This window comes from Solenopsis invicta, chromosome 10 (genome assembly GCF_016802725.1).
Source record: "Solenopsis invicta isolate M01_SB chromosome 10, UNIL_Sinv_3.0, whole genome shotgun sequence".
In the NCBI taxonomy this organism is placed as follows: Eukaryota; Metazoa; Arthropoda; class Insecta; order Hymenoptera; family Formicidae; genus Solenopsis; species Solenopsis invicta.
In genome coordinates, this window is record NC_052673.1 from 18744938 (window position 1) to 18771147 (window position 26210).

Consider the following 26210-nt stretch of genomic DNA (forward strand, 5'->3'; position numbering starts at 1 on the left):
GACAATACGCAGAAAAAAGGAAAAATATGGAATGCATGGGATCTTGAGAATATATATCGAAATCGACGACACCCTTTGATTCTTTCCCTCACAACACGATTGTACGCCCCTGGAGTTTGCCGACGGGGTGGGGAGCAAAAGGAGCGGAGGCAGAGGGTGTCGGTCGTCGGGTCGGCGCAGCGGCGAACAGTGGCGAGCGGACTCGTACGCCAGCTACGGGTCGACGAGGCGAGCTGGCGAAAGCGTCGCGAACGAGTTTGCGTGTCGCCGAGAGAAGCTCGCGGGGCGGCGAGCTCGTTTACTCGCGCAAGGACGTAAAGGAATCACCATTGCCAAAGTAGTTTAGTTTGTGGAGGCGTTCGGGAGTTTCGTCGTTGCGTCGTGTTAAAAAAAAATTAACGTGACGTAAGAACGCGCGATTGGGAAGAGATCTCTCTCGGGATCACGAAAGAGGTCCTCGGTCCTCTCGTGACTCGTCGTAGGGGGCGGCTAACGTCGTTTCCTGGTGGAGCGTCGCTCGATTCGACAGCGATTGGCCCTTCGAAGGGCACCTTGCGAGACTGTCCGCGGAGGGGAGGTGCGGCAGCGGGCGAGCTATCGAGCGACCCCGTGGAGAGATGCACGTGCGTCTTGGCGCTCGCCGGGGGTGGATTGGGACGACTCGTCCCGCTCCGAAAAACAAGCGTGACACGTCAACCTTGATAACGGTGGAGCCAAAAGAGGCGATCGAATCGACCCTGACGCAGACTCGAGTCTAAAACGTCACGACTTTTCATCGTCGCGTGTGGATGCTATAGACATCGAGTCATCTCTCTGCGATTATTAAATCCGAACCGGATACCCGCGGGACATCGATGACGTCCGAGAAGACTTGGAATCGCTCTACGGTCGTCCGTATCGTCGCATTGCCGTCGATCTAGATATGACGACACCGAGTGTGTCTTTAGCTGCGAGATTTCGCGACGGTTCCCGGAGAAGCTGCCAGCCATCACCGCGATCCTCGACGTTCCATCGAGCCGCCGAATGCGTTCCACGAAACCCTCTTTGGATCGCGACGGTCGTCGACGATTTTTCGTCAAGTTGATGACGAGAACGACGAGGAGGAGAGGCTTCTACGACGACGGACGAAACAAAGCTCATCACGCGGAATAAGACTTCGATCGTCGCGTCGAGATGTTACCGCCGAGTAGTTTGATCGACGTGCAGGGTGCCATCCCGTGCGACGTGACGACGAGTGGCGGCGGCGGCGGCGGCGCGGCGGCGGCGGCGGCGGTGGTGGCGACGACGTCGTCGTCGTCGGTCCGCTGTCGGAGACTGCAGGGTGCGGCGCCGAGATGGCCACATCCTCGGCGACCTGCCACGTCGCGGCGAGATACCGCGAGGAATTCGACGAGACCATTCGCACCGTCTCGGAACCGGAATGTTCGAAGCGGAGAATCGGCGACTCGGCTGCCGGAACCTGCACCGGCAGCACCAGGTCGGTGCCGGACGGCCGATCGCGTCAAACCTTCACTAAGGGAGGAGGCTCCGCCTCCTCTCTGCAGAGCCTGATGCGTCGAAGGAGCCGCAGGCACGGCACGGCCTCTCTACCCTCGGAGATCGAGCTGTCTTCGGCGAGGCAGGTCGTCTACCCTGCCGTCCCCTCGGACCTTTTCAAGGACATCGGCGGTGGCGGCAGTGGCAGAGCAGCGGCGTTCCGAAACGAGGAGGAGATACGGACCGCGACGCCGACCTCCACGCTCATTTACGCGACTTCCTCGACGCAACCGTCGACCTCGAGGGGCGAGAACAATCCGACCCAGGACGTTTCCACGTCGGCCAGTAACGTCGTCGTCGCTACCACCGCCGCCGCCACCACCACGGGCAGCAACGTCACCGTCTCGACGACGAACGGCGGCGGCCGCTTCGGCAGCGTGCCGATCTCGCTGCCGAGGACAACCGGTGGCAGCGGCAGCGGCGTCGTGAAACCGGGTCCTTCCACGTCTTCCTCTTGGAACAACTCCGCCGAGCAGGAGAGCGACTACGTTGTCGATCCCGTGCAGGGGAACGCCTATTACAAGGGACAATTCTTAGGAAAGGTACGATTCGCTTTTCAAATCGTTTGATTTATTGTTTGCAGCTGACAAATTGCGTAGATTTAAGTAACGAGTATTTATAAGTTCCCCCATGCTATCGTCGATTCGGCGCGCAAACGCACCTGTCGTTGGCGCGTCGCGCGCCGATCGCATTGTCGAGGTCCCGTTTTTCGTGACGAGGACGTATGGTACTGGGTACACCGGCGTATCTCTCGCAACGAGTGGGAATACGTGGGAACCGCAGGGTTACAGCTCATTTAGAGCTGGTTGACCTTCCTCACTCCGCGCTCCGTTTTGTTTGATACCGTTCCACGTGTGTTGTACGGTGCCCGCCGTTTACAACGCTCTTTAAAACCGCTGTCACTCGCTGACAGTAAATCAGTGAGCGCGATTGGCCGCACCGCGCCACGCCGCGGCGCGTACTCCTTATTGTTTCGCCGGAGCAAAGCCGCGCCGGCCGCGGCTGATTACCACTCACCTGACGAGAGAGAAAGAGAGAGAGAGAGAGAGAGAGAAAAAGACGAGCGTGTGAAGGGAAGGAAAAGCCGTTGTCGATCGTCACGTTACGCCGAATCGATCGTGGATGCGAGATACGGCAGCAATTATTCGTAAACATTTATTCGTTCGATAATTCGCCGCCTCGCTATTATATTTTAATTTTCTATCGCGAAATCGCGCACATTCTTCACGGACCGCGTTTCTCATAATGATGTTATAAATCATCACTATGTAAAATTCGCAGGATTAAATCGCACATAGGGGCAGGAATTTACTCCAGCGATTTAATTTTCGCACAATCAGCTCGGGTGCGAATAACTTCCTGGAGTAAATAACGCGTGACCGCGCTGATGCGAGATGAGTCGCGATTCCGACGTCGCCGCGTCGGATCGAACCCGCACAGGGACCCGCGACTCGCGGGATTAAAATTTTTCATTACGCGGAAACGTGGGCGCAGCCCCACACGCTACGTAGAAATGGAACGTAAGCGGTGAGTCACACGACGCTCGTTTTCGCATACCGGGAATTCTGAGGGAGATGTACCGGCGACGTCGCCGACGACTTCGGCGAAAAACGATGATCCAACAAAGAGGCTCTCTCTCTCTCTCTCTGTGTGTGCCCCGGGTTCTCCGGAACGCTCAGATTAGACCGTAAACGAGGGACCGGAAAGTACGTCGGAATTTGCCGCTTCTATCCGGGATTATCCTGTGTAAACGGGATATATCGGACCACCTTGGACGCGTCTTGTGTTTACCGAGATAAAATGTCTCTCTTTCTTTGTTGTATCGACGAAACGCAAATTTCACGCGATATCTCAAAAGTTCTCAGAGGATGGAGCCCTCTCTCTCTCTCTCTCTCTCTCTCTCTCTCTCTGTCTTTCTCTTGTCTCTTTGTGACACGTTGTGATGCAACCGTGGAACTCGCGCACAAAACAACGATGACGGTTTGAGAATTATATATATGTAACGTGTTCAGCACAGTTCGTACGTGGATGGCATAAAAATGAGACATTTAAAGTCTCGCCGGCTTATCGACAACAATCGATTCTCTTCTCCCAAAGACAGAGATGCGTTCGGTCGAGTCATTGGACTCTGCATCATGCATAATACATCGTCGGTAGCCTAAGATCAACAACTTCGTCAAGGACGAATTTACTAATCGCGGGACACTTTGTTTTAATTTATGGGGACGATTAATAATACGTTGAACGTGTGTCTCTTCTCTGAATCTGAAAGTATATATAATATATCACTGTCGGTTTTGAATCACCGACAACAATGCAAAACGAATATCTACGCTGGCTAGCTGTTCTAATTGTAGACATCGGAAATTGTTAGCGATTGTTAGAGTTGCTTAATTGCAGCAGTTATAAATTACCAGGTACAGAGATACATTAATCTTACACATCTTCCATTAACGATGCTTCAACATGCAACGGCAATTACACATCCCTATCAAAAGTATCAAAACCCATTAAAATCTATAATTAATCGCTATTTGTTAATCCAATTTTGACAAATTAACTCATCAACAATTTTTCTCAGAGTAAAAAAGAAATACAATTTCAATCATTTCCTAGTAATTCTCAATGACAGCCAAAGACGCGCGTAGAAATTACTTCTTGCGCTGTGTCACTATTACGTGTGATCTCTAAGCCGACAACCGAAATTTATTATCCACTTGAATTTATTTCTTATTCATAAGATGGTTTACTTCCCAATCCGATTACGTAATGTACGTTAGCATTTTATAATAGCTCGTATTATTCAAATTTACGAGATGTATTTTCTGTATCTACATTTTTTTAACGGCTTGAAAAACGTCGCAATTATCTTTTACTCATATTAATTTTTAAGTATTACTTTTAAATAAAAAAAACATTTTGTATTTATTTTAAAGCCGATTCTTGTTAAAATTTTTGTCACAAATTTTTAACATTCCAAACGTTTTAATAATTCAATTTAACATATAATTACACAAAAAAAATGAATTCTTAAAGAAATGCATAAATCTTTTAATCTAAAAATATTTTATGCTTAGAATAGCGCCAAGATTAAATAACCTTTGATTAAGAATACATTATTATTAAAACAAAGCAAAAAGATATTCTTAATTAAAAACAAATTTTACTTTATTTAAATAATAGAATTGTACCCGTTTAACATTAAATATGCTTGTATTAAGATTATTTTTTCTTCAATGCGGGCGACTCGGTTGCGGCGAATTTATTGCACATATCACTCATATTGTTTAACGCCGTGCAATGCAAGAAGATCTCTCTTAAAAGTCGTTGCGGTAGTTTCGCGCAGCGAGAAAGACTCCGATCACTCAAAGCGCGCGCGCACGCCGTTTCTGTTAAAGCCCCACTCGGGTCGTTGACCGCGCACGGTCCCGCGTCAGACAGGCGCACGTGCTTGCCGTCTGGCCCGCCTCCCCACTCTCTTCAGCCGACGGAGAGTGGGGAGGCGGCCCAGACGGTAAGCACGTGCGCCTGTCTGACGCGGGACCGTCTACGGTCAACGACCCGAGTAGGGCTTTAACAGAGAAGGCGTGCTCGCGCGCTCGAGTAATGCGGAGTCTCTCTCGCTGTGCAAGACTACCATAGCGACTATTAAGGAGATCTTGCATCGCACCGCGTAACAAACTCTCGTAATTCATTTGCAGGGTTGGGTAATTAAAAAATTAAAAGTTAGAGGAGAAGAGGGTATTATGGTTACTGTCGACAATATGGCTACTCCTATTATTTCCGTTATTAGGTAACGTATTCTAACAATTGCTTATGGAGTTATTCGTTTAATAGCTCGCTCGTTTTTTAGAGAGAGAGCGTGATGTTAATATGCCAATATATAATGGCTGACAATTGTTATAAGATATTTTTATTTTTGAGCACTTCTAAACTTTTTTAAGATACACTTTCAATCTTTAATTACATACACTTTTTCATTATTTTTAAACTTGAGTGTATTATAACACGAAGGTACATGCACTCGAGTGTTTTTTTGTTATTTAACTTTTTATTCGACCGTATACATTTCGAGTTATACAAAGGTAAAACAATAACATGGAACTTTGTTAATATGGTTTTTTAAGCAAAATTTTTATATCGAAATATTTCTTTGATAAATCAATTGTTATTCTAAAGAGCGCTGTTTAGAAACATTAGAGACATCATTTTATGCTTGTTGTTTAATGTTAAACAGGAATAAAATGATATTTTTAATGAAATTTCTAATGGTAATTTTTAAAGCTTATGAACTCAGGAAAATTCTAAATCAGGAAAATTCTAAACAACGGAAAATTAAAAATATATAATTTTGTAACAAAGTACCGTGATTCTTTTAAACTAAACTAACTTTTAAAATTATTTTTATGGATAGCCATATTACAAACACATTTTTTTCTTCCACCGATTATACAGTGCATTAGATTTTTATAAATCACGTTCTAAATAATAAATATTTCATTACTTTGAGTCTAGAATCTGCCAAACAACACTCTGACGAATGTACTCGTTCAAATTTCAATAAAAAATATTAATTATAAATAAAGTTATTTAACAAAATGAAAATGGGTGCCATATTACTCTCTTTTCCTCTAAGTAATAAAGTTAATAACGTTTAACTTAATTTAGTTAATTTTCAATAATTGAATTTTTAACTTTAACTAGTTGTTTTTGAAAAAAAACTCATGAACTTTAATTTATTAATTGTTTACCAAAGTTAAAAATGTATTTGTATAAAAAAAAATTATTAAAGGCAAAATTTTAAAAAAAGGAAAAATAAAAAAAAAGAACAAGTTTAAAATGAAAAATGAAAGAAAAGAAAAATAAGCAAGCGATTATACACAAAAGAATAATATACATTTTTAATAACTGCTAAATTGTAATATTTTAAAATTTTGATATAAAAATCAAAATTTATTTAATAAAATATTATTTCCTTTTCTGTCTTTTAGAAAAAATTACATGTAATGGATAAATATTATAAAACGTTGGATATATATAATAAAAAAGAAAAGAAATTTTTTTGTGTATTATAATTGTATTATTTTGTACTGAATCAATATTTTATTTTTACATAATATGTGTATTATTGTCCAACAAATTCATCTTGTGTTAAACAAGAATTTGAGTGAATTGTTTGGGATAAACTACAATATAAAGAACGAATAAATTACAGGGCAGATAAAATGCATGAAATCTTAATCGAAAAAGATGTCGTCCCATTGTCAAGTACGTACATGTCCTGTACGCATGTACTTGGTATCGTCCGAAGCAGGAAGTCTAAGTTATCTGATTATCATTACGGCGAGTAAACTCCATTCGGCCAACACACCTTGGACACACCCCAAGGCGGTCTCGTTACATCGATCTCGTTGCTTCGAACCGTGCTCAGCACGATCTCATCCAATCTCCGTTAATCGCGACTTCCCGATCCTTTCACGATATATACTTGGTTTTACGCGGACGCGGAAAACGGCGAGCCTATATCGGCGCGGCGCGGCTCATCGATGCGGATCGACCCGCTATCGGTTCGCCGTTCGTGCAGGAAATATCGCGCGTTCACGTGATTCGCGATCGATCCAACCAGTTCGCGAGAAACCCTTCAATGCAATGCGAAGAGAGAAATCCTCTCGATGATATCAATTTTATTACGTGTCCTTCCGCCGCGCGCCGCGCGCCGTTGAAACGTGATTTCGCGAGATGCGATCTCTCGCGCCACAAATCAAACGGATCGTTGGCTACTCGTGAATGGTAGGTGTGGAAATCGGTTCGCAAAAAATTGCGTTTTGTGCGGCATCGACGTCATTTGGGTGATGTCACAACTCAAAAATGGATCCCGGCCGTGTTTCGTACCGATCGATTTGTATAAAAAAATATTCCGCGTCCTACCTACAACTTATCTGGCCTGGATCACGTCCAAGATCACTTCCGCAGATGTCACTCGACGATGTTAAATTGTAGGCCCGAAAACAAGTCGGCTGTTATCGATCGGCGAGAGAAAATATTTCACGTCCACGCGACGAGATCGATCGCGATCCACGAAAGGCTAGCGGGCCGCGCGCGAGAGGATAATTTCAGAGGATGCAGTCTCGAACCGTGCGCATCCTCTTGCTCTTGAGAAAACCGGTCGTCGTTTCGTCATCCCGATTATTCGCACCCGGTCGTTCGGGCGTTACCCCGCGCTCGCGCACTCGCGCGCTCGCGCCTCGTATCTCGTGTTAGAAATCGGACTTTCCGTTATGCGCACCGCACGGCCCCGATACTTTATCAAAACTTACCTCTGATATTTCCGTATTCCATCGAGGCCCCCGCTTCGGCGCTATCTCGATTATTCGCAACCGGTTGCCGGTTTCTACGTTTGCACTTTGTGCGCGCCCGCGCAGGTAGTTCTCTATCCGTGCACACTCGCCGCAAAAAGCGTACGGGTTACGGACCTTCGAACGGACCTTCAAGTATTCTAGATATCCTCTGTGTTCTAGTCGCAATATACAAAAAAAAATCTATCTTAATACTCGTACAGCACAGAATAGCAAAGACGTTGCAAAATATTGCTACAACGTTTCAGCAATATTGCAGCAACGCTAATACAATAATATACATGTTGCTGCAACATTACGCATCTATCAGTATTTCTGAAGCTGACGTTTCAGTCGGTGAAACATTGCAGCAATATTGGATACTTTTTATTGTAGAATTAAGAGGGAAGGTATTAGCGTATAAGAGAACGCTAAGTACATGTTTGCTGTAAAATCACAAATAGACGAGATGTAACGGTTATAAACGGTACCGTCGTCAACATTGAAGCGCTAGTAATGGGCCATTAGTCGCGCTGATCAAATACACCGGATAGGCGTTTACGCGGACGAGCGAGTCGTACGCGATTCTCTTTCGAACGCTGTGGAAGGTGCGAACGCTTTTTATCGTGTAACGTCGTTGCCTCGATCATTCACGACCGGTTACGAGAGCTCTCTTCTCGCTCTGCAGTTTAAAAGCGAAGAGCTAAGACGCGGGAGCTTATCTATACCGCCGCTACTTACGCTACGGATGCTTCTCATCTGCTCTCTTTCCTCCTCTACGCTACGTCGTAGAGACTCATCTACTATTTGTCTGTCGTGAACAATGTTAGCCCGCGAGCGATGAAGAACTTACGCGTCCGGTTTTGATCCTAGGCGCGCGATAGCGACGGACATCGTGTCGGGAAGATCTCTTACAACCGTGGTATTTATCAAATCTTCGGAGCGTGGAAAACGAGAGCTGAGGATCAGATATTCAATCCTTTCAATGAACTCGCGCGCGACAGAGGATTTCAACATTGAACATACGAGTACGCGCGATCAGAGAATTATCCATTATAGTCCTCTCAAAGTCGGCGGATTCTATCGCGAAGACGATCGTTCCGTTCCAGTTCGGGATCGTGAGAAGTAACGAGTGACGATTCTATTCGCCTCGCGAAATCCTTGAACCGTGAAGAATGCGACAGTAGGGGCGCGCGAAGCTACAGTTTTTCCACGGAGCGTCGTGACGAATTACAGTGCGCGACGCGGGACACCGTCGTTTATCTACGCGTTTGGCTTCCAAAGCATACGCATTACGCGTGTTTCTAATAGAGGCACACGCAACACGCGCACCCTTCGCGCACATACACACGAGTCAATGACATCTCGTCTGCTTTTCACTGATTGGCTCGTGGTTGCGTGTCGGTGCAGCCGCGAGGATGAGCTCAACGGATGGGCCTCTTCCTCTCTCGTCTCTTTCTCTCTTTTTCTCTCCGTGCCTCCGCCTTTCTCATTCTGGATTGCCTCACTCTTTTCGTTTTCTTTCTTTTTTTTTTAGCTTTTTCAGCTCCGCGCGAGATCGTCCGCTGGTACAAAGTATAACGCATGATTATCCGCGCGATTTCATCATCCGTTACCACGTATTCCGAGATCTAACGGCAAAAACAGCAATTTTCACTATTGACCGGAAATAAGTCGGTCGTATTAAAGCTACATTAAACTTTCGCTCGCATGATAAACATTAATCAGCTGTACTTTCTTGCGTAATATGCCTCAATTATCGCACGACATTTATATAAAAACTGTCATTGAAGAGATTGTAAAAATACGAAAAATATATATATATACGCATGAAGTACGCTTTGCGCGATAAAAATGTCTATCGATAAATCGATTTCGCGCGCATTTGCCATTCTTTATTTATATCGCGTTGCACTTAATTGCGCAGCTTAAGCATACAGCTAATTCCACTCGCGAAGACGTATAAGCGAAGCGCGTCATCGTAATGCTCGCTTCAATATCTCGATTCCAAAGCTCGACATTGGTGCACGAAATCGCGCGTTTCTTTCCAATGTAAACATTATTTCGCCGTAATGCACGGCAGAGAGAAAAAAGGCAAAGCGTTGGCCTTTTAAACGATCGGGCGCGTCATTTGCGAATAATCATCCCCGCGTTGCGAAACACAGCGACCGGTGATGCCAATAAGCGTCAATTAAGCAGACCGTGATATCTTTACCACTGGTAAAAGATATAAACAGAGTATTTCTAGAAAGACGCGCAAGTCGAACTCTCTTTTCGTAGCGCCCGCGAGAATTAAATAAATTTTACTCTTGGACGAGTTTATCGGTTATCACACGTTTATTACACTCTCTCCCACTGAATCTCTCTATATAACTGACGGACGCTAAACTCGCGCGAAAAACACATGACGAGCAACGTACCGCGATACGTTATCGATACGTTACACTTTCCTTTTTACAGACTTTAGTTTACGCTCGACTTAAATACGTGAACGGTTGTTTGTACGAACCGTTTGAATTTCGCGTGGCGGATGATGAAAAAGATGACGAAACCCCGAGGGATCAACAGGGATCTAAAACTACCTCCTCGCGCTTTATTCCCTCGACCTTTACCTTTTGAAATTTACGACGGTCAATACGGAATAACCGTGGCGAGAGAGTTTCCTCGGCGTTCTCGATTTAGCAGAGAGAATTTATAGAATGCACAGACCCTATCGTCCATGTGTGCCTCAGAAAACCTCTGTCGAGGGGTTACAGGTAGATTTTCCTATCTACGTACTTGAACAATGAACACAAAAGCATCGGGATCTCGCAGGTGGTGCGGAACGGTTTTCCTTCCAGTTTCTTTCTCTCTCTCTCTCTTTCTCTCTCTCTCTGTCTTTCTGTGCACGTGCATTTCCAAAGACCCGCGTTAAATGCCAAAAGGTTTGTCATTTTATATACTCTTCCTTTCTCGCGTTTCACAAGCATGCTATTTAATCGATAAACCGAGTAACCCACTTGTGTTAAACCAAGTTGTATATTTTATTCGAACATCCAACGCTTTGGTAAGAATTGCCAAACTCTGCTCTATCTTTGGTTATCTTATTCGCTGCATTATAAAAACGATTTAATTTCCTAGTATTATTACGAGTGATTGTTTCATGGCTGAATCTCGTTTGATCGATACGCTTCTTTTAGCGTTCCTAATGTATAATGTATTTTTTTTTATTTCACGATTACTCGTCGTTATAGCAAGCTTTAGAACTGTATTTTTTCCTAATTGATTTTACATAATGTTTGACTTAATATTAAATCCGAATAATGTACATTTTACTAGTTAACAATATTTATATTATAATAAAGAATCAAAGAAGAAATCGAGAAAGAGAGACAGACTTAAAAATATCGTACAAAATTGAGTTTAAATAATTCTTGATGAATCCTCTATGTTTTATGTTACAAGTGGGTTAGGTACGAAAGGTTCGAGGCAAACTTACGTTTCAAAAATCCATCTTCGTTACGTGAAGTAGCGGAAAGAACGTATCATGCGCGGCTTTCGAATTGACCTATTACATCTTCTAGGATTAAAACGCTTCTGACGTAACTCCGAAAGCGTCTTGGTGTTACTTGGTTCTAACTAGGGTTAAGGGAGCTGTTATCGCCGCGAATTGCCACGTCGAATTAGTGCCGTTCGAGCAGTGTGGGCGTGCTGGAACGTTGAGGCGGTGCGTTCACGTGCGATTGCTTAATCTAGACAAAAAAATCAACCCCCTCCTCTCCCTTCTTCTTCTTCCTTTTCAATGTACCAATCTGCTTCGTCAGGGAAACCTCTTGGACTAGCCGCTTGGAATAGAACTAGCTCTCGTCCTAGTGATTGCTTTATGACAGGAACGATTACGTTGCCGGATGTGACTGGCGTCACGCGTATCCCTAGCGCGAAAGAATGAAACGAATCGATCGTCGAAGGGGGAGACGCCATGGCTGATAAGCCGGAAAGATTAACGAAAGGTCAGGGCCTTTTGTTTGAACGGAAGAAAGGGACGCAGCGTGTGCGTGTGCTTTCCCAAATTTAGATCATTTACGAGCGAAACTCGTGCCAGCAGGCGCCTATTCGTCCTAGATAAATCAATTCATTCTTTTCTTTGTTCGCGCGCGCGCGCGCGCGTTCCAATTGGCGAGGAAAGTCTCGATTCTTCTGTTGACTCTCGTGCGACGAGAAATCGAGTGTTCGCGCGAACAAAGCGATTCGCGTGCGTTTATCGTCGAAAAGCGCACCGGAGCGCGCGTAGCTCGCGGCGCGCGGTGCACCGACGCGGACTGGCTGGACTATAGCGGCAAGACGCTTGAAATCGCGCGAGCGCATGCCATTATGCCATGACGATTGCGCGGAGTGAATGGGATTATTTCTCTGGAATCGAATCGATGACGCACTGCATGCCACGCGAAAACCGGTCGGCGCGGCGCTCTTTCGTTTTCTCCGTCGCGCTCGCGAGTCACGAATCGCGCGGAAGCGTGGACATCGAGGAGCGTCCGAGGAGGGCCCGAGGGCCCGAGGGCTCGTTTCGGCGTCTCCGAGACGGTCAGCGAGACACGCTAAACGAACGCACGAGATGCGATTCGCTTGCCTCGGCCGGCTCAAGCAAAGTTAACGGGTCGCTGTCCTTCGCGCGTAAGCAAACGCCGGATCTCCGGCGCGGCGTATTGGGAAAATGACGTTCGCCTGTTAATCGGCGCAGGCTTCCCCTGCGTCGATTTATTATTTATTATTTCGTGAGCGTCCTGAATACATCTAACGGAAGGGAAAGATGGTACGGATCGCGTGTGGAAGAGCTTTCCAGCGTTGTAATGAAGGCAGAAAAGAGAGAAGGACTCGATCGCTCCACAGAGAAAAGAATACGAATGATCCGGAACGAATCTCCACCCCGCGTTCACCAAGCTGCGCTAATTTCGACGACACGCAGTCCCGATCTCCCGAGGAACGAAACGCAAAATGGGGACAAGGCTCCGAGGAGTTTTTGTCAACAGTCCATTTAACCGCGTGTGCACAAAGCGCGTGCACGCGTGCGGGGATGTATTTTTAGTCGTTGCCGGCGGTATTTAAAGATAAACGAACCGCTTCGCCATAATCGTACACGTACGGGAGTACCGTATGCTCCTTGCGTACCAGGTATATACGACACGCGGCGGATTACCGCCGAAATGCGGCAAGGACGAGGGAACGAGGAATGTCTTGCTTGCCTGTCTGCCTGCATGCCTGGGTCACATCGGCGTCGAGCCGGCACGAAAGACGCTCCTCGTCCCGACGGACGGTCGCGCGGCCGCGGCCGTCATCGAGGTCACTCTGCCCCATTTTTATCTAGAGTCTCGCCTGAATACAGGAGGATCGCGTGCAACGTTATTGTCGCTGACGCGATCGGACCCGACGCATTTGACGCTAAATACGGAAATATTATATCAATGCGAGAGATTATTCGAAAATTGCGTGACGCTGTCGTCTCGCGACGTGTTACGCGCGCTCTCGTAACTCGTTTGGGATATTTTCGTGCGAGTTATTCTGGCAATGAGCCCATCGAACACCCTTTCTCATCGCGATCACGATCAAAATGATATATCTCGTCATTTGTTCTCGCAGTGACGAGCTATTTCGGAAAACGAAACCACTTTGGATTTACGATTTTTTCGTGGGCGCATTGTTTGTCAAAACTCCGGAGGATAAGGTGGAGGAAGATAGGTGAATCCTCTATTGTAACTAAAGCGTTGTAAGATTGAAAACGTTACTTTTGGTCGACGATAAGTCTCTTCTTCCATTGCGACACATTTACTTTGCGATCGGTGTCACATTTACATCATGCTATTTAGAAGTCTCCCATTGTCAAAAGCCACGAAGATTGACGCAGGTCCCGTAAAAAAGAAATTCCCTTCACTTTCTTCTTCCATTCCTTCAACTGCGCGGAGGCAATAAATGATAATTTTAGAAGATTACTTTAAGACCGAAAGCGGTCGCAAAGAGAACCTTTCACTGAGACCGTTGACGGACGATCGAGGAGAAATTCTTGAGATCTAGTTTGAGATTTCTAGGACTCGGAAGAAGGACGCGATTCTTATCCTTCTCCGTAAGAGATAAATCGCTTGCGCAATTTCATCTTTTCGAATATCGGATAATTAATCGCGAGAGTACAGGTCTCTGCTTAAAAGACTCGATTATTTATCTCAGAATTAACGTTTCAAAATAATAATAGTACATTATTTTTATGTTATTTGTTTATTTACCTATAAATGGTATAATATTATTGTGATACTAAGAAATGTTGAGTACAATTTAACACAAAATATTTAAATAACATAATCATATTATATTAAATTATGTTAAAAATGCAACATAAAAATTTTAACAAAGACCGTTTTTAACATAAAATGTTTTTTATTATATTTAAGATAGTCGTATCGTTGTAAGTTATAAGATATCATTAATCAATCGGAGAATTATAGTAGTATTTTTAGACATTACTTAGGCCTTGAAATAAGAATTGATTATACCAGGCTATAGTAGGTTAAATGTAAGTCCGACACAAACGATAACTTTGCGGTCAAATTAGACAAAATTTCAATAGTTTAAATTTGTTTTCATCATTTTTTATTGGTTTTTCTTAAACAAAGCTGGGCCACGTCAACAATTGTGAATAATTGATCTGTTATTTTTCAGGGTGGTTTTGCGAGGGTCTACCTAATGACTGATGTCAGTAACGGGAATCAATACGCGTGCAAGATTATCCCAAAGAATCGGATGCAGAGGATTCACATGCAGAAGGTACGTAGTTTAACGTTCGTTTAGCGACAAGTGCGCGCATCTATATTTGTTTCGCTGAATAATGCTCGTTTACGCCATTCGTAGATCGCGCGTGAGATCATGATCCACAAAGAGCTGAATCATGTGAACGTCGTCCAGATGCATCACTATTTCGAGGACAATCTCAACGTATACATGCTCCTAGAGGCCTGCCCACGAAAGGTATCGTGTGTCTCCTACTTGCCTTACCAGTTTATTGTTTCTTACCACGCGTACTGCACATTCGCTAGAAAAATTCTTTCGCAACTCTGTACCTTTCCACATTTACGAGCAGCATCCACACCGATCGTCGTCGTCGTCGTCGTCGTCGTCGTCTCGTAAATTATTTAAACCGCCGACAGATATTGACAGCAGTAAAGAGCACTGTTCCCTTATTTTATCCTTCGCCCTCTAGTCGCGCGTCTTTAACATCTTTGTCTGTCATTCTTCCTCGTAAAATGGTTTTCCGAGTTCCAACCCATCTCTATTCCGCCGTGCAACACCTGCGCGACTTAAATCGACGTGTCCAAGTCATTCTGCACGCCATCCCCGAGAAACAATTATGGATCCATCGTGCCTGTCTGCGAACGACTCGCGATCAGCAACGGCCGCGTATTTTCATCTCACCGGAAAGAGAGCGGCACTTGCACTCTTCATGGCTGATCTGCCGACCTGTTTGTACCGTTAGGATGCGACGAAGCGTCCACTAATCGTTTGATTATCCTCGCTCTCCAGCTCAATCGCCTTCGCGAACGCGAGTCTCGTCTCCGTCCGTCGTCGTCGCACGTCGGCGTTCCGCTCACGAAAGGATTGCTTGATTGACGACTTGAATGATAAAAAAATCTTTATTAGATATTCTGTAAAAACATAAACGTGAATCTAGCGAAAGTGGTAATAAAACGTGTCGTAAAAAGAGACGCGTTGAAAGCTGGTAACTCGCAGTTTCGAGAAACTTGTAAAAAAAATATTTCATATCCCGTAAACGTTTAACGGGAAAAATTTTTTAACGTTTCCTTGTCGCGCTCACTTAAAACAGCCTCATAAAATCTCATCTCATTTCGCGAATTTCATCTCACTTGCGCGTTTTAAAGAATTAACGTCAGTCACACGTTAGCAAGTTTATAGTGGCGAGAAAGATTGTAGAGAATGCCATGCCCCTTCCCGAAATATCACCGAATCACAGATAAGATTCCTCCGAAACGACACGCATCCTATAAAAAAAAAAACGGCTCAATCTTTGAAAAATGCATGTGCATTCCAACGCATTCGTAACGACTATCTTCCTGCCAGGAAACGCTTTCTTCTCGATTGTTTCCTTTCTTTTTAAAGGAGCTACAGGGGGGCCATTACACAATCTCCTGCAATATATAGTTATTTTCGTGAAATTTCGCTACGCTTACTTTCATAATTTTACGTTTATGACAGTTTATTGTATCATCTGCGAAGATTGCAAGATCGCAAATACAAAAAAGAATATATAAATAAAGAGTGCAAAGCGAACAAAGAACCATATAATAATTCTCGGTACGTTTTATCGCGCCATTCTTCCGTCAGGCGACTTTCTGCACGTCACTAAATATGCGCGAAGTAAGCTGCAGCCTGGTTATAAAAATATCATCTTTTCTTCTTCTTCTCCGCTAGAGCTTGATGCACGTGCTGAAGTACCGTGGTAAAGTCACGGAACCGGAAGCGCGTTACTACATGAAGCAAATGGTGACCGGCGTCGCGTACATCCATTCGCAGAAAGTTGTTCACCGGGACTTGAAGCCGGGCAACATGTTCCTATCGGACCGGATGATCGTCAAGATCGGCGACTTTGGGCTGGCGACCAGACCCGACGGCCAGCGCAGACGAGTGTAAGACTCAGTAAACATTTTCTTTCTCGAGAATTGCATTAAGAATTGTGTTTTAATTTGTACAATTGTAAACACTTATCACAAAGCGAGAGGCACAATATGAGAGTGATCTCATAGCGGAAAATACAAACGATTGAACGTCTCGCAATCCCTTAACTACCCTTTTCGTCAAAAATACACAAACACCGGAGATCCCTCTTCCGGTGATCTGATACGGATTCTCAGGCCTGACGAACGCGCTCGTCTAAACACAAGCAACTCTAGCGGCATCGACGAACGTCGTAGTATGTAGTCGCATTTGTATCCGCAGGACGATATGTGGCACGCCTAACTACATCGCTCCGGAAGTGCTGTACAAGCAAGCGTACAGCTATGAGGCGGATGTTTGGGCGTTGGGCTGTATACTGTACGCCCTGCTGGTAGGGCAACCACCCTTCGACACGGCCACACTCAAAGAGACTTACGCTAGGATCTGCAACAATCATTATCGCGAGCTCGACGACAGTCTCGCGAGCAAAAGCGGTCAGGACTTGATCAGGTGGCTGCTGCAATCTAATCCCGAGCTGCGACCGAGCTTGGAGAGGGTGAAAGAACACGTCTATCTAACCAAGGAATACGTGCCTGCGTCTTTACCCCACACTTGTTGCTACCAAATGCCACCGGCATCGATCATCGAACCACCTTCGTCGCCGTCCTCGATGTCCACGGTCGCCAGAAATCCAGAAATTAAGGCACAGGTGAGCGACTTGACGAGTCGTCTGAAAGATTTTTTGGTAGGGCTCCGTTCAACGATCAAGTTTTGTTTTTTTACGAAACCCATGAAATTTCAGATATGGCAGCAGAGTTTCGTTTATCCCGACGCATCGCTGCGTTATCAGCAACATACGATTCAGACTCAGCAGGCGCAACAGCAGCAGCCCCAGCACCAGCAACATTTGCTGACTCGTTCGCAGAAGAGCTTGCAGAAGGAGTCCAAGGTCTCCAGCTGGCTCGTCAAGAAATTACCTAAGCTGCCGCGATTCCGGCAACGGCTCAGCAGCGTGCTCTGTCCGGATCACAAGAAGACCGGCCTCGTGGCGCAAAGCGTGCAGATGCATCGCGCGCTAGAAGCCTGTATACCAGAGATGAAGCGGAATAACGCGTGCAATCCACCGACCGTAGAAGACATCGTGCCGCTCTTCGTTACCAAGTGGATCGATTACTCGAACAAGTACGGGCTGGGCTTCCAACTCTCTGACAGGTCGGTTGGCGTTCTCTTCAACGACAATACGAAGATTAGCTACACTCACGATAGAAGGTGAGCCTCGAGAGAAATCAACGAGAAATAATGCGTCATGGCGCATCGATCGTACAACTTTTTTCCGTAGGAAGTAGCTTCTTATTAATTCGATTAAATTTGTAATTTTAATACAGAAGAGTGGAATATATGACGACCGACGATGAGATGACGCGATATCATCGAGAGAGGGATGTTCCGGCACCGCTGCAAAAGAAGCTCGAGTTGCTTCGTCATTTTACGGAATATATGGACGACTTCTTGACAGAGGGTGAGTAATCAAATCAAATATTTTGTTTTACATACCTACATATATTATAATTTATTACACGCGCAAATCTTGCTTTTTTCTTTACGAAAAAAACGAAAATACGTGACTCGTCTTTGCGAGGCTCGAATATTTTTTCTTCCAATGCAATACATCACAATGTGGCGTAACTATATTTATACTAGGCTATTATTATAGCGGCGCGGCGCGGTCTAAAGCTAACGAGCGAAACGTTAACGTAAACCCCGCGTTTTAATGTGTGTATCGTTTAGGTGGTGAGCTGAAAAAATACCGCGCGCCGCCGAGACAGTCGAAAAACGCTTGCGTGCCACGAATGAGACGGTGGCTGCGTACGGACAAGGCCATCGTGATGGAGCTAACGGTACCACTGCTGCAAGTGAATTTCTTCGTGGACCACACGAAGATGGTGGTGTCGCAGGAATCCGCGGGAGGAAGGGGCTACCTGATCACTTACATCGACACCGGCCGACACGCGTCCTCCTATTGGCTGAACGACCTGCGTGACCTCGGTTGCACCCCGGACCTCTACGAGCGGCTCTACTACGTTTGCAAAGTGACGCGCGAGTTCGCCGAGCTGGACAACAACACGATCGCTTGATGATCGCCGGCGGATTCTCGGGGGACGCGCGCCACCGCGATTCCTTCGAGAACCGCTCGGGTGGCCCAACTGGCAGCGAGATCTCTCAGATACCTGTTTTAGTTCTTACCCAAGCAACTTGTTCTTTTCCATAAAGTGGCACTTGAATGTCAGTGATAAAATTCTTTAGCTACAAAAAGTCGCTAATTATTAATTACTACGATCAAGGTTTTTTTTTTTTTTTTAATTTTAATTACCACGACGAGAGAAAGAAAAACATGTGGTTTACGTCTCTTCTTCTCTCTTGGGATAAGGGTTAAGGAAATAGCGGCGGAGCAAGTACGTCACGATACGTACCGTTACCCACAGCATTTCTTCAAGGGGGAGGAAGGGGAAGTCGTAAATAAGAATGTCGCGCGTTTAAGTCCATGAGGAAGGTGTGTCTTGCGAAAGACCGCGCGGTGCGAGTGCTTCCGTTGATTTATAAATCTGCATGTTGTTTCTACAAAAGCAAAAGAGATCGTCCGTAAGCCGTAAGTGACTTACCTGTGTTTCGCGGCAGGAGATCTCTGAAGAAAAATTAAGTTCCCAGTGATCGAAAGAGCTAGTTAGAATCAGTAAATAATCGGTCTCAGACTGCCATCGGCCCAATAATGATGAATTTCAAGTGAGTTCAAGTAGATGTAGCTGTATCGTTCCTCTTGAATCAATATTACATCGCGAAAGCATTACGTGAACGGAATCTAAAATGTCAAAAGAACTAGCTACGCACTATTTTTATGCACAGCGGCATTTTTACACGCAGATCCCTTATTCTCGTGCGAGAATTATTCGACGAAAATTATCGAGATTAATGTGATATAAACGTCGTAACTAGTTACGAGATGTGTATCCGGTGGCACTTTTCATCATACGGTCACGACTAGGAGAGTGTCAACTGCATTGCTACTACCTCTGTTAAACAGGTAGCTGTTAGTATATTTATTTTTCACGGCGCAGATCTCCCTAGTTCAGTGCCTATATATCGAGTAAGTAATTCACATCCAGTAGATTAGTTTTATCGGGTAAATCGAATATAGTTTTATTACACACATTCGCGATCACGCGTGCGAAGTGTAGGATCATTCGGAACGACAGGATGGACAATTTTTTCATCTAAATCGCGCTGTTATCGAAATCTGAGCTCCACTTCGCGATTCATTATTAAGATACCGCGTTGCCTATACTCAATTATGTGTAGGAAAAGTCAAACAGACCTTTTCTTTAATGTTTTTAATTTAAGGAGAATAAAAGGGAAATAGCTTACACAATCAATACAAAAAAGTCTATGAACGTTCTCGCTCACACACGTTCTCTTCTGTTCTCTCGGACACCGTTCGAAATTGTTCACAAAATTCTCTTTTTTACGTTCTCTCTCACGATACAGAGATATCGTCAAGTCGTGCAATGCCGGAAGAGATGAATCTGACGTGCGATAAACGCGTGTTTGCAAAAATAAAAAAAAAAAAGATTTTGTCGAAACGCGTCCAATAGAATGTCCCGCATTATTATTCGGAAAGGAAAACGAACCTTTTTAACGACTTTGATCAATTTTTCGTTTCATACGTTTATTCTTTTATAGCGGCACGTGCGTTTTGTACATACGTATAAAAATATTGACACGCATCTCTTTTTACATGATTTGCCATCGAGTACTTAAAATGGCTCGGCGCAGGGGCGCGGAGAGGAAGCCTCGGTAAATTCTTAGCAAATCCTAGTCAACGCTCCTTTTTCACTTTTCTAGAGTCTAACGAGGGACGGGCGACGAGTGTCACTGCCATCGTTGTTACGCGTTGCCGCTGTATCCAGGCTGTTACGTTTATAGTTATACTATTTATTAGTTGCGATTACGCGTGCGCTTGTCGGAAGTTTGTTGTATGCTATGGCTAGGACCGCGTGGAAACACGTGCAAGTTTCACGGGACGAGCTGGATGATCGGAAGCTTTTTCGCATAATCGTCCAACCCTTTCCACGTTTGCGCTTAATTTCCGTTTTCCTACTCGTCTCGTCTTGATAGAATTGGTACACACATCCATGACCAATTGAGCGAGTAAGATGGCTCAGCCGTGAAACGACGCACGAGAGACCAGCCAAGTCCTAGATATTACATGTTATATTAGCGACGCGCGAACGCTTCGAGCCGTATGTCGTCGACAAGATTTCCCGATGACACAATCGCGTTCTCTCGTAACGTATAGGTGTGTATATATCACCGACGCGTCGTGCCGAAGAAATTTCTGAGCGACGCGATATATTCTATTGTATGCATTTTCTCGGCGTGCCGCATTCAACGCGTTGCGCCTGAATTGTTCTATTTCCTGTTATTGTGTGTACATTAATACCGCTATCATATAGTTGTCGTTAGTTACTTAGATTATTATTGTTATTACTATTACGATTATATAATTATTTTATTACGACTATATATTCTGATTTACGCTATCGCCATCGTCCTCTATCGATATTGTCGCCATCGCGGCGACCGCAATTATGTTTAGTACAATTATTAAATCACTTATTAGTAATAAGAATTTGCTGCACCAGATTGGTGAGCGTTCGTTATTCGCATCCAACGCGACGATTGTCGTCATAATATAAAACGCGCAGTGATATTATATTTTATTTTTTATCGAGGTCTTTTATATATATACATAAGATATATTGCATTACACGTTAACGCGCGTTCCATGCAACGAAGCGGCAATTAACACTAAGGATCTCAGATTTGTTGTTTTATTCGTCTTCTGTGAAGGAGAAGTGAAGCGTTAGATTCGAAGCAATAGGCGTTGTTCCGATTACAAACAGCGGATCGTGTAAGTTAAAGGGAGAAGAATGTCGCTAGCGAAACATTTAATAAAGCTGCGATTTTGATAAAGCAACAAGCGTGTGCTTAGAAATTATTATATAAATTTCACACGTTATATCTAACGTAAGTTTATTCCATGTTTTATCCTTTAGGTACATATGTTAACTTACAAGAATCTATATACACTGAATTTGTTTTTTTTTTGTTTCTTTTTTACATATATCTCGATCGAAATGCTAGCGCGGCTACATTTATTTTGATATTCAAAGATGAGCAAGAAATGAAAAAGACCGTACATTCATCAATCTCAAACGTACGTCGATTAAAATATTATTTTTCATTTTTTGAAGATAAATGTTTCTATTATTTAATAAAACATCAGTTTTATTCCACAAACTTATAACAGCAAAAAAGATTTCATATTTTTGAAAAAATTATTGTACGGAACATGATACGACGTGAGGCTATAATTCTTGCTCTTTCAAGTACAGTAACTCTATAGAAGAAGAGGCAATCACGTAAATCGGGCAATTAAGCGTATCTCTAAATTACGTCACTTTACGATCTTGACTTCCGTTTCCACTCCTCTCTCTCTCTCTCTCTCTCTCTCTCTCTCTCTCTATCATACCTCGAAAGATCTTCTCAGAATTCGTATTGCGAGACAAAGATGAAGATCTTAGCGACCGCGCTCCCGACGAACATGGCGTCGTGGTAGATCTCCATACTGAGATCCAGTTCGATTTCCTGCGGTCCCGCGATCGGACGCGTCAGCACTAAGACCGCCTGTGACGGCATCGGTCTCTTCAGGGCGAAGCAGGACTCTGTGGCGCGCGCGATACCCGGTGGTGCGCGCACATCTACCAATGCCATGGTGAATTGTATCGTCGAATCGGACTGATGGCTTCCTCTCATAGTGAACAGCTCGAGTTGACCGCTGGACGGGATAGGCAGCAAGCTCACGAAAGTGATGAAGTTGTAGGAATAATGCGAGGGCGACCGAAGGCAAGCCAGGTCTTCCACGCGGCAGTACCTCGAGGAGCGTACGCAGCGGCTGAAATCGCGAACGAATAATTTGTAGCTTTATCATCAAATCGATCGAATAGTTATCTGTATACGAAGTTAACTCGACTCGTCAAACGAGTCACGTGATATATCCTGAGAAGAAACAATTAAATTAGAGACAATTGAATCTATATTGGCTTGATCAAATTCAATTATTACTTCTTTTTCATGGGGTCCCGATGATATCCCGAGGGACAGTTTATCCGATTACAACGGAAACTCCCGCGCGTGTTCTGGCACATTTCGTCCGCCTGCCTGCAGACTTGACCGGCGGCGCACTCGTCGATGTCTGCGAACACACGTAGAAGACAATTAAGTACATTTACGTTGCAGCACGTGACGGTACCGTGACCGCCAACAATATCGTGATTGCGCGAGATCGAGGAGATTACAGGAGTGCGCGTTCGTGCGCCGTTGACCCGAGCTAATGCTCCAGTTTCTCGGCAAATGGGTCAAGTACAAATTGCACTGCCGTTTCAAGCTAGCCGCGAGACAAAGTTAGGTGGAACACGTTCGCGAAGCTACGACACCATGATTCGCGTAAACGAGCTCTCACTTTCCATTCCCTCGATTTGCAGAATAAAACGTTGATACACGAACGTTTTATTATCAATCTTTTGATCGTACTCATTTCGATATCTTTATATTTAATTTTTTCTTCGCACAACCGCTTTTCCATATACGTAAAAGCCGTCACCTTGGCACGTTCGACCATCGACACCGAGCCTGTATCCCTCGGGACACTTGCACGCGTAGCTTCCCGGCGTATTCTCGCAGATGCCGATGCAGAGATGATTGTCCTTGAATTCCGTGCACTCGTCAATGTCGCTGCAAGATCGGTTGTCGGCATTCAGCCTGAATCCAGCTTCGCATCCGCATCTGTAACTGCCCCACACGTTCAGGCACACGTGCTGACAGAGTCCCGGTGTTTGTTGACACTCGTCGACATCCTGAAAATCGTGACGCAACCGTAATTACGTTTTGGAGTATCGTTGTTTATCCGATTCACTCCGATTTACCTGACAGGGACCGGTTCCTCCCGCAGCGTTCTCAAAGCCGTCTGAGCATATGCACTTGTAAGAGCCAACTGTGTTCTCGCAGCGGCTATTCATTCCGCAAATATTACTACTGCCGTAAATGCTACACTCGTCGATGTCAACGCAATCGTTGTTGGGTCCGACCGCGTGACCAGACGGACAGACGCAATGATAGCCGCCTTGACGATTCTCGCAGGTCTGTCCCTTGCCGCACTCGTGCGTTCCCTCTCGACATTCGTCTACGTCGATGCAGTACTGTCCAGAGATGGGGTCCAGAGTGTAACCGGGCCCGCAGATCACCCTGGACGCGCATCTGTAAAATTTCCCCGCGTCTAATCCGTGCTGCTCGCCTCTTCTATCGATTGACAATCTTACGCGTACCTGTATGAACCCAGAGTGTTGATGCACATTTGCATAGACCTGGCGCAGGGATTCGGCGTTCTCTGGCATTCGTCTATGTCTACGCATTTGCCGCTGGAGCCGGATTCGAAGCCACGCGGACAGTTGGACGATAGACCGGCTGAAGTCAACGACGTCGTCGTCGTGGTCGTCGCGATTCTCATCGGCGTCGTCATTGGCGACGTGCGCGACTGCGGAGTCGGTATACGTGGAACGCGATCGCAGCGATAAGAGCCCAAAGTGTTTCTGCACTGATAGCCGGCTCCACAGTCGTGGCTACCTAGAATACACTCGTCGTCGTCCTCGCAAATTTCCGTCGCCGCGTTGAGGGTGTATCCAGTACCGCAAGGTAAGAAACGCGTGCACGTGTAGCTGCCAATTGTATTGTCGCATCGTTGCGTTGGCAGACAGTCGTTTTCCTTCAATAGAAAATGTTAAAATCACCGGAGAGAAATTCAGCTTTGCGTGAGGAGGGATGACGCAAACTTTACATGCTTAAATTTATTTTCCTCGGCTCGATACTCGAGATGTCACAATATTTGCATTTTTTTTGTTTTTTTTTTTTTTTTGTTTAGATTTACGCCATAAATATCAGATTGCGCGTGACATCGTTTACGTGAGCATCGAGAGAGTTTCGTCGTCGTTACCTGCAACTGACACTCGTTGATATCAACGCAGGCCTGCGTGAGATTATCGCGCCTGAAACCGGTCTTGCAAGTGCACGTATAGCTGCCTACGGTGTTGACGCACTCCTCGTTGCTGCTGCAAGCATCCTCGAGCTCCCTACACTCGTTGACGTCGACGCAGCCGCGATTTCTCACGAACCTGGTGCCGCGTATACATTTCTGGTTTATCGGCACCGGCATCGCCGTCGTAGACGGTTTTCTGGTTATCGGGACGGGTGACTTGGCGCAGCTGTAACCACCTGGTTGATTGTAGCAAAGCTCGTTGTCGCCGCACATGTCCAACCCTTCCGTACACTCGTCAATGTCTATAATTTCAAATCAAGTATTTTAGATGAGGAAATTTAAAAAGAACTTTCCCTTTGTATTAAACCAATCGGTAACTTGGAAATTATTATTTTTATTATTATTAGTATTACTATATAATATTATTACTTTTTGGCAAAACATACCCTGGCAGTTAAGCTTCCAAATTATACCTCTGATTATAAAAGCATTGTTGAAAGCAACTGAAATAACGTAGAACTACATATAAAGCACAAACAATTTGATGGGATAGAAACGCAAACAATCGTAAATGATATTTGTGACTGATAATTGTCGAAAGCCGACAGGAACGGTATATAATTCATCATTCCATGCATTCGCGAGGAATTTATCGAACATGCGCCAATCAGTCAACCTAAGTTTGATATCGTTCTGACGAGTTCTGAAAATACGAAAAATATCTAAAATCATTGTTAATACGGTACTTATAAAATACAGATTCACGCTACAACTAAGAGGAGCAAAAAAAGAATATGAGGCAGCCAAAAATATACAAATGTTTAATGTTTCTACTATTTGTACTAAAAGAAACTTCAATCATTAATGTTAAAAAATTAACTTGATAAAAATTATTAGATGTACCTGTACATCTGCGTAAATTAGGGTGATATCGATAGCCGGATGGACAAGCTGGTCGTTGACGTGGACGAGGAGGAGAAGGTCTTTCGCATCTGCAAGTTATATTTCATCATATATTTTTATACATTTTTCTTAAACTGCTTTATTATTTAGTTTTATTCCATCTAATAGATAGAACCAATGCAGATAGAACATTTAATGGATTTTATTAAAAAAAGTTTCGTATACCTGTATGTACCAGGCAGGTTGACGCATCTCTCGGAGAATGTCGTGTTACAGCTATATTGCCCTGTAAGACACTCGTCAATGTCTTCGCATCGTCGAGTGCTCAAAGAATACTTGTATCCAGACGGGCAGGAGGGCAGTCTGGTCAAACACTCGAATCCACCTTCTTTATTCACGCAATACTGATGTAAGTTGAGCCGACAGTTATGTAGGTTCTCGGAGCACTCGTCGATGTCCAAGCAGGTGCCGTTAAAGGCACGTTTGTAGCCGCGGCTGCAGGGCGTTATCAACTCGCAGACGAAGGATCCGTTGGTGTTGACGCATCTGTGGATTAAAATTCGTGGATATTGGTGAATTCAAGTATATCAATTGTCAGA

General features: G+C 44.8%; 2 protein-coding genes across 2 annotated transcripts in view; one reads left to right on the top strand and one right to left on the bottom strand.

Moving 5' to 3' along the window:
• On the top strand, positions 1 to 21592 carry LOC105197894 (serine/threonine-protein kinase PLK1). Its single transcript, XM_011164500.3, has 8 exons — positions 1 to 2078; positions 14556 to 14660; positions 14745 to 14861; positions 16320 to 16534; positions 16845 to 17271; positions 17365 to 17831; positions 17948 to 18081; positions 18351 to 21592. The coding sequence occupies exons 1-8, from the start codon at positions 1335 to 1337 to the stop codon at positions 18695 to 18697; spliced, it is 2556 nt and encodes an 851-aa protein (XP_011162802.3). The 5' UTR covers positions 1 to 1334; the 3' UTR covers positions 18698 to 21592.
• LOC105198079 (fibrillin-1) overlaps positions 20549 to 26210 on the bottom strand; it is a 12217-nt gene continuing 6555 nt past the window's right edge. Inside the window, exons 13-20 of the mRNA XM_026131673.2 lie at positions 25837 to 26157; positions 25612 to 25700; positions 24667 to 25010; positions 24002 to 24438; positions 23603 to 23933; positions 23281 to 23533; positions 22743 to 22872; positions 20549 to 22572 (exon numbers count right to left, since the gene is read on the bottom strand). Coding sequence (XP_025987458.1) covers positions 22164 to 22572; positions 22743 to 22872; positions 23281 to 23533; positions 23603 to 23933; positions 24002 to 24438; positions 24667 to 25010; positions 25612 to 25700; positions 25837 to 26157 — 2314 coding nt within the window. The 3' untranslated portion in view covers positions 20549 to 22163. The remainder of the gene's footprint in view (positions 22573 to 22742; positions 22873 to 23280; positions 23534 to 23602; positions 23934 to 24001; positions 24439 to 24666; positions 25011 to 25611; positions 25701 to 25836; positions 26158 to 26210) is intronic.